Source organism: Chiloscyllium plagiosum, chromosome 14 (genome assembly GCF_004010195.1).
Source record: "Chiloscyllium plagiosum isolate BGI_BamShark_2017 chromosome 14, ASM401019v2, whole genome shotgun sequence".
Classification (NCBI taxonomy): domain Eukaryota; kingdom Metazoa; phylum Chordata; class Chondrichthyes; order Orectolobiformes; family Hemiscylliidae; genus Chiloscyllium; species Chiloscyllium plagiosum.
In genome coordinates, this window is record NC_057723.1 from 20305804 (window position 1) to 20315158 (window position 9355).

A 9355-nucleotide genomic window follows, 5' to 3' on the forward strand; every position below is an offset into this window, starting at 1 on the left:
CCCCAACAGTATCCAAAGTGGTATACTTATTGTTGAGGGGAACGACCACAGGGGATCCCTGCACTGCCTGCTTCCTCCCCTTCCCACTTCTAACTGTTACCCAGCTACCTCTGTTCTCTGGCGTAACTATGTCCCTGTAGCTTCCATCTATCACCCTCTCAGCCTCTCGAATAATTCTCAGTTCATCCAACTCCAGCTCCAGTTCCCTAACGCGGTCTGTGAGGAGCTGGAGCTGGCTCCTACAGATGAAGTCAGCAGGAGCAACGGTGGTCACCCCTACCTCAAACATCCTGCAGGAGGAACATTCCACTGCCTGCGCTGCCATAACTCTACACTTAGTCTCCAAAACAAGAACACCAAGTAGCTTACCTCTTTTTTTAGGTTAGAGGAGGAGGAGGGAGGGTGGGAGACACTACACATGTAGTGTCTCGGGTTCCTTCTCTACTCAAATAACAATTACTTACCTTCCTAACCGGCTTTGCGCTCCGACTTCACTTCCGCCCAGCTGTTGCCACTCTCTGCTGCAAAAATGAGATCATCCTCAGAGCTAATGTAAACGTAAATGCCTTAATCTTGGGGAATCGTTATGGAAATGATTTCCTGACTTAGTGATTCCCCAAGACAATGCAGGTGTGACATACCGAGCTTCAGGGAATGGCTAGAAAGCATTTCTGAATGGAAGAGATTGAATTATAGTTTAATTTGATAATAATAGGGGGACTAGTAGCAAATAACTGTCTAATTAGAGTGGGGGTCATTCGCATTCTTGCCTGACTGTCTTCACCCACTTCCAGAATGTCCATTCAGTGTAGTTTGACCTTTTACTATTACATTAATGTCCAGAGAAATATTCCCAATTAATCTTTTAACATTACATTGGCAGGTACCTCCCAACTTCACTCCCCAAAGCCTGTCCACCATCTACAAGACACAGGTCTGGAGTGATAGAATATTCTTCACTTGCCTGGATGTGTGCATCTCTACTTGAAGTTTGCAGCCATCCAGTTCACTTGCTTGGTATCTCATCCATTACCCTAAATATCAACTCTACCACTAACAGACATTGGTATGAAGTGTGTACCATCAACAGGATGCATTGCAGAGACTCATTAAGGCTTTGATGACAGGATGTTCTGAACCTTCAATCTCTACCACCGAGAAGCACAAGGGTAGTAGATGAACGGGAGCACTGCTACTTGCAACATTCCTCTCCAAAACTCCACATCATGCTAAGTCAGACCTATATAACTGCTCCTTAACTGTTACTGGTTTAAAATCCTGGAGCTTCCTTCTTCATTAGATTGTGGCAGGTACCTACCCCATGGACCATAACGCTTCAGGAAAGTAGCTCACCACCACTTCCTGAGAACAGCTAGGAATAGACAATAAATGCTGACATTGCCAGTGATGCTATGTCCTGAGAACATTTTTTCTTTCAGAAGCCACTAAGAAGGTCCTGCTGCAAGCAAGACAAAATACCACAGAGTTTTGAATGACCCATTGGTTCAGGTTTTCCTCTCACTGGGTTTTTTGTCTGCATCCAATATTTGCTTGCTTTTGATGGAAGCCAAACCTTTTTCAATAGGCTGCACCAGGTACAGCATTCCTGGGTGAATTTCTACCAGGACTTGGGCGTGATATCAGACTCCCAAGCAAAGCCTTTTAGCACTTTGGCCTTTGTTGCACTTTGAGGACTTTACTGTTTGACTTTCATTTTGCATGCCAGACCTACTCCTTTTGTTTCTAGACTGATGTTGGAACCTAACTGAGGCTATACTTCTCTTGCTAATTCTTACATGTGTCATCATCAACACAGACAATCTCTTGAAATTATAGCCTAAGAATAGTCATAGAATTTTGGGTTTCCGACCTGAAATTGTAACTCTGTATAAATACATATTATTATTCTTCAAGTAGTCCTTAGCTTTTTTGGGTGCATTTCATAAATTTCACAGAAATTGTTATTGTAAGAGGCTGCTCTAAAACTAATGTTAATTAACTGTTGGTAACTCGGAAGCTTTTTTTTTTCTGTTTTGTAGATGGACCAAACCCCTCTCCTTTGGTGATTGCGTAGGAGATGAGTTGCCTTTGGGTTGGGAAGAAGCATTTGATGCACAAGTCGGAATCTATTACATTGATCACAATACACGTAAGCATTCCAATTACTTAATTATATTGCTTCATGTCTAAATGTTCAGTCAATCGAAACTGCAGATTAAGATTTATTTGTAACTTCAAGAAAACTGAGTTGTGAATTGTTTTGTATTACTTCATCAAATTCCATCAGCAGTTTGTGGCATAATCAAGTTGCTGCACCATTGAAAACCTTAAACAGATTGTCTTCATTTTTGTTTTTAAAAATGGATGTAAATACAATTTTGTGGATTACTACATTTCAGAGACAACACAGGTAGAAGATCCTCGAGCTCAGTGGCGTAGAGAACAGGAGCGCATGTTGAAAGACTATCTAATCATAGCGCAAGATGCACTAACTGCACAGAAGGAAATTTACCAAGTAAAACAACAGAGATTAGAATTGGCCCAACATAAATACAGGCAACTAAACGATGTCTGGAAGGATAAGTCAAGTTCTCAGACCAGCTGTGAGTACTGATAAACTATTGTCTTCTGCTTAGAGAAACATTTGTTAATTTTTAATTGTAGTGTTGTATTAATTGAGAATTTATTTTGCTTTCCTAATTAAAGTATTTATGGTAAAATTTAGGATATAGATGTTCTCTGCTGTGGAACTCAGAATTTTCATGGAATTGACCTGCTGTCATTGGTGTGTCTGGCAGGCATGGCGTGGGAAACTTGATCATTGCAGCAGTGGGTTTTGCTTTGATTGTTTAGCTCAGCCAGGTATTAGCATTTGCCTTAAAACTTTCCAACCAATTTCAAAATTTGGGTGTGACAACTCACATTTGTCAATGCAAAGGGCTCTATTTAGTGGGATATCACAGGGGATCAGAGTGATTGCATTCTACATTAGCTCTGTCACCTCTGAATGGAAGTATCAACTTGACTTGCTGTTCTTTCACGAGGGTTTTGGAGGCTGAAAAGATTTGCAGAGAGGTGTTGTTTTTGGTAGAAAGTCTGTAGCCTCGCAGAACAAACAGTTAACATGTGATTGGACATTGCAGATGCAGGAGTGTGGTCCCCAAAATCTGGATTCAATACTGCAACCGGTTCAATTGTATCATAATAGCAGGAAAGTTGAGAGGCATAAAATAGTTTTAGATATCAACCTCTAATTGGCACACTAACTTCTCTAGCATTTTCTTGAGCAGGGGTCATCAGAATATCACATCTGTGTGGCTTCACTCATTCCTTGTTAGTTTTGAGGCCATGACCTGACTGCTATTTCAGAACAGTTCCTTACAACCTTTACAAATGTTGTCTTGTCATCCTGTCTAACCATTCTACTTTTTTTCCTCATTTAAGGAGAAGAATGTGTATAACCTGAAGGAGGAGCAGAGAATTGTTGGTTACCCACAACTCATAACCAGTCAGAGGAAGAGGCTTTTGAGATTGGCAGGGTTTATGAACATGATGAATGGCTTGGGATGGGGAAGGTGGAAGATCTTCCACGTATCTGGTGACAGATTTAGATATCCCACTTCTATTTGATATCCAACATTGATTTATGAGAAATGCTGTCACCACCAGCTGTCATCTTGACTTTGAACCCTTACCTCATTTCAGTTCCAATTCATGTCATACATCCATCCAGAATGATGTTGGAGTTGAGCAGAAGGAAACCAATGAGAAAAATTATAAAGAAGGCTAAGAGAATGTTAGTCTTTATATCTAAAGGACTGGAGTATAGGGACGCAAACATTATGTTGCAGCTATACAAAACCCTGGTTAGATTCCACCTGCAGTGCTGTGAGCATATCTGGGCAATGTACCTTAGGAAGGATATATTGGAGTACAATGTAAGTTTACAAGAATGATAACCTACCTGGACTTCAGGGCTTATGAGGAGAGATTATACAAATTTGAGGTTAAGGGTGTTCTGATTAAAGTCTTTGAGATATTAACAGGAAAGACAAAAGATAAAGATAAACTATTTCCACGGGTTGGGAAGTCTAGAACTAGGGGGCATAGTCTAAAAATTAGGTTCAGACCATTCAGGAGAGTTATTAGGAAGCATTTCTATACACAAAAGGGTGGTAGACGTTTGGAACACTCTTCCTCAAACGACAAATGGTGTTAGGTCATTTGTTAGTTTTAAATCTGAGTGATTTTTGCAAAGCAAAGGTATAAAGGGATATGGGCTAGGCGACAGATCAATCACAATCTCATTAAATTTTCTGGTGGTAACATATTAGTTGTGGCTATCCCTCGAGGTTGAGGATGATGGTCTTCATTCCGTTGGTCTACTTATGGGCTCTCAAGTGGCTTCTGAGTCCAATCTTGACTTTGAAAGTTCTTCCGCATTCAAAACAAGTAGTTCCAGATGGCAGATAGGGCTTTGATTGTTGCTGCCTCGCTTTCCGTTTTCTTCTCTTCTAATTCTGCACATCTGTTGGCTTCGAAAGTTGCTGTTCCTTCTTGGATGATGGTTTACCAGAGTTTCCTGTCCTTGGCATTGGTTTCCCAATTGTTGATGTCGATGCTACAATTTCTTCATGTCGGTGTTTAAGACGTCTTTGAATTTCTTCTGTTGTCTGCCTCTTTTACATTTGCCTTCCTTAAGCTAGTAGATGTTGATTCAATTGATAAATATCTAGATAGTCAAATAAGCATGCTAATAGAGATAGTGCTGTTGCATGTTATTTCTTTTTCTTCCTCTTGAGGATATTTCAGTAATTAGCTGAATCAGGTGGGATTTCATTACAACCATTATTCTGTACCACCAATATTACAGGTTGAGTTGAGGGCATCTTGACTTTTACATGTGCAGTCTGTGGGAATCCAGCCATTGCATTAAATGCAGGCAATCTCTGGCCTGACTAGACTCAGTAGTATTGATGTCGATATAAATGGCAGAATTGATCTCCATTGGGGAGAGACTTGTGGGCAACAAATTTTAATGTTCTACAGATGTCACTAGCAGATTCCTGGCAGGAACAAAAGTTGAAGAAATTGAAGATGGTCATTGGTAATACTCACTCAGCCCTCTTCCCAAAGAAAAATTAACCTCCTTCCTAAAGGCTGCAGGTGTCAGCAAAGACCTGCTGTGAAAGCAGCTGCAGAGTTGGCAGTTGTTCTTGTTGCTCCTCCTGCTGGTGTTTTGGCTATTGGTGCTGCACTTGTGCTGTTGATGTTGATAATTCTATTCATCTTGTTCCTCATTTAAGGTCTGTGTAATGGCTGCAATGCTTCAGTGGTGTGGTGAAGGCTGACAGGAGGGAACTGAGGATAATAGGGATCAAGTTCAAGTTGGACAGTATTCAGGATAGACGAAATGACTTCCAAAATCTGTAAAGCTATGAAGTCATCTTCAAGTTCTGTGCACACCAGACTTTTTACAAAGGCAGGGAAGTTGCTTTGCTGCTTTACTTATTTTAAAGGCTTTCTGGCTGGCAATGTCAATTGAGCAAAAATTAAGTAACAAATCCCCATCCAGCCAGTGAAGCCCACATCACCTGATAAAAGAGAAGTCTCCTTGTTGGGTTTTAGCTTTGTTGACTCTAAGTTAAATTCAGCTTTGGAAACTCTTAATTACTTTAAATAATCTGTTGTGAAATATGTCAGGGGGCAGTGGCACTGGTATCTGGATCTTCTTAATTAGAGATAGGCGCACTACCACGTCAACACACAACTCTCTGGATACTCAAAATTATTTTAATCAACCTGATCAGGTGTTCTTTGACATTCCTCTGGGGCAGGTGAAATGTAGAGATGGAAATGTGTTGCTGGAAAAGCGCAGCAGGTCAGGCAGCATCTAGGGAGCAGGAGAATCGACGTTTCGGACATTAGCCCTTCTTCAGGAATGGCTAATGCCCTGAAGAAGGGCTAATGCCCGAAACGTCGATTCTCCTGTTCCCTAGATGCTTCCTGACTTGCTGCGCTTTTCCAGCAACACATTTCCATCTCTGATCTCCAGCATCTGCAGACCTCACTTTCTCCGCAGGTGAAATGTAAACTTTCTGGCCCAGAAATAGTGACATTACCGCTGTGCAACTCGATCCTCTAGAAACTCAGTATGATATTTTTAATTTAATGTGTTATGGTGAATATTTCGGGCAGGAGAGACTTTAACCTGGACCTTTTCACACAGAGGAAGAGACGCTACCATTGTACTAGAAGGGTCTTCTGAAAACTCAAACACTATGATAGGATAAAAACAGAGCTAAATGGGAAGTTACATGTTTGAATTATGGACTTAACAACTCCATATGAATTTTTTTCACACCTCGTAAAGCAAACTGCTGGAAGCATTTGAGATCATGTTGGGATTCTGATGTATGGAATTTTCAGGTTTTTAACATCCCTAACTCATGCCTCCTTGGCAGTTGAAATTCTTCCCTTACTCTTTGTAGCCAATTTCTGTTTGGTTAATTATTTTGAAGAATTAGAGTCATAGAGTTTAATAACATAGAAACAGCCCCTTTGGTCCAACTCGTTCATGCCAACCAGATATCCTAAATTTATCTAGTCCCATTTCCCAGCACTTGGTCCATTTCCCTCTAAACCCTTCCTATTCATATCCCCATTCAGATGCCTTTGAAATGTTGTAATTCACCACTGCCTCTGGCAGTTAATTTCCATACACGCACCACCCTTTGCATGAAACGGTTTCCCCTTAGTTCCTTTTTATATCTTCACCATCTCACCTTAAACCCGTGCGCTCAAGTTTTGGACTCCCCTACTCTTGGAAAAAGACCCTGTCCATTCACCCTATTCATGCTCCTCATGAATTTATAAACCTTGATAAGGTCACCCCTCAAATGTCCAATGCTCCAACAAGCCATTGCCTATTCAGCCTCTCCCTGTAGCTCACACCCTCCAACCCCAGCAATATCCTTGATAATCTTTTCTGCTGTTCCCTGATTCTACTTAATAAACTCCCTCATTGATAATCAATTCACAAGTTATTTGGATATTTGATCATTTGGAACAAATTCTAACTTTTTAGACACCGATTAATTAAATTATACCATGTTTTAAAACCAAAATTGGTAAATTTTTGTTGAATAATGTTCTGCAGTCTGGAAAGGAACTGATTGCTAGTTTGTACTAACTTAAGCTTCCATGTGCGTTAGTTTGCACATGCATTTATTATTCTATTTATTTGTTTGTTTATGTATGCTGCTTCTAAGAGCCAAACTCTGCATGTTTGAATACTTTTGTGATTATTTACAGTGTTTTCTGGCTCTTCATCTAGTACTAAGTATGACCCTGACATTCTCAAGGCGGAGATTTCAACAACAAAATCTAGGGTAAGAACATGTGGAAGTGTAATTCATCACATTGTGAATATCAGTTTCTAGGAATCTCTAAAATGATCATAAAGATCTCTTAGAATTTTTGTAGTTTGTAGGTCTGAAATGTTTGTTTATGTTACAAACATTGAAGAGACACCTGGATGAATACATAGATAGGAAGGGAATGGACGATATGGATCCTGCAGGTGAAAACGGTTTTAGTATGGAAGGACAAAATGCCTCAACACAGGCTTAGAGGGCCTGTTCCTGTGTTGTATTGTTCTTTGCTCTTTATTACAGAACTTAAAAGTTTAACTGAAGAATTTAATGAGAACTGGCACTTATAATCTTTGATGGAATGTGGGCATTGCTGGCAAGGGCAGCATTTGTTGCCCAACCCTAATTTCTTTTGAGTTGACTGGCTTGCCAAGTCATTGCAGCGGGCAGTGAAGAGTCAACCAAATTGCTATTATCTGGAGGTGGAATCTGGTGAGGTCTGTTATGTACCAGACCAAACCCCCTCAAAACATATTAGGTGGAAATGGCAGATATTAATCAAGTCAGATGGATTTTTACAACAGTCCATGATAGTCATTGTCAATATTAAAGACTAGCTTTCAACTCCATATTTTATTAATTGAATGTAAATTATACCAGCTGCTATGATTGAAATTGAACCTATGACACAAAAGCATTAGCTGGACCTCTGGATTATTAGTCCAGTGACATTGTTACACCACCATCAACCCCTTACTTTGTGGATCATATAATGTGATATGGCCACCTAAAATAAGAATCAGCATTACAACTTGGGTAGTGTGTTGGAAAAAGGAAAGAAAAAAGTCCACACAAATGATAATGTAGAAAGCGATTAGTAAATAGAGTGGAAAATCATGGTCTTAACTCCCCAAGCACAGAGCTTTTGGCAGACGAGTATATTTTAAAAGGTTGTGCATGTTGCCAGAGCCACCACTAGGTGGAGCAATTCATACAGAAACTTGGAATGTCGCTTTGGGTTTGATGTGCAAGTAATGACAATACCTTACAGAATAAAATAGAATCTGGTGAGATCTGTTATGTACCAGACCAAACCCCCTCAAAACATATTAGGAAGATAGCCTAGATTAACTTATGATGCAATTTGATTAGCAGGATAGATCGAGTGAATCCATAGAAGATATAAAGGAAATAGGAGTATACTTAAGAGGGAAATCAGGAGGGCAAAAAGGGGACATGAGATAGCTTTGGCAAATAGAATTAAGGAGAATCCAAAGAGTTTTTACAAATACATTAAGGACAAAAGGGTAACTTGGGAGAGAATAGGGCCAATCAAAGATCAGCAAGGTGGCCTTTGTGTGGAGCCGCAGAAAATGGGGGAGATACTAAATGAGTATTTTGCATCATTATTTACTGTGGAAAAGGGTATGGAAGACATAGACTGTAGGGAAATAGATGGTGACATTTTGCAAAATGTCCATATTACAGAGGAGGAAGTGCCTGGATGTCTTGAAATGGTTAAAAGTGGATAAATCCCCAGGACCTGATCAGGTGTACCCTAGAACTCTGTGGGAATCTAGAGAAATGATTGCTGGGCCTCTTGCTGAGATAGCTGTATCATCGATAGTCACAGGTGAGGTGCCGGAAGACTGGAGGTTGTCTAATGTGGTGCCACTGTTTAAGAAGGGTGGTAAGGACAAGCCAGGGAACTGTAGACCAGTGAGCCTGATGTTGGTGGTGGGCAAGTTGTTGGAGGGAATCCTGAGGGACTGGATGTACATGTATTTGGAAAGGCAAGGACTGATTAGGGATAGTCAACATAGCTTTGTGCGTGGGAAATCCTGTCTCACAAACTTGATTGAGTTTTTTGAAGAAGTAACAAAGAGAATTGATGAGGGCAGAGCGGTAGATCTGATCTGTATGGACTTCAGTAAGGCGTTCGACAAGGTTCCCCATGGGAGACTGATTAGCAAGGTTAGATC

General features: G+C 40.4%; 1 protein-coding gene across 1 annotated transcript in view; it reads left to right on the plus strand.

The window, feature by feature from the left end:
- The window catches only part of LOC122556531 (protein KIBRA-like), a 143776-nt gene that overhangs the window by 38881 nt on the left and 95540 nt on the right, over positions 1–9355 (plus strand). Inside the window, exons 2-4 of the mRNA XM_043703296.1 lie at positions 2040–2149; positions 2400–2603; positions 7315–7391. Of these exons, the coding sequence (XP_043559231.1) occupies positions 2040–2149; positions 2400–2603; positions 7315–7391 (391 nt within the window). The remainder of the gene's footprint in view (positions 1–2039; positions 2150–2399; positions 2604–7314; positions 7392–9355) is intronic.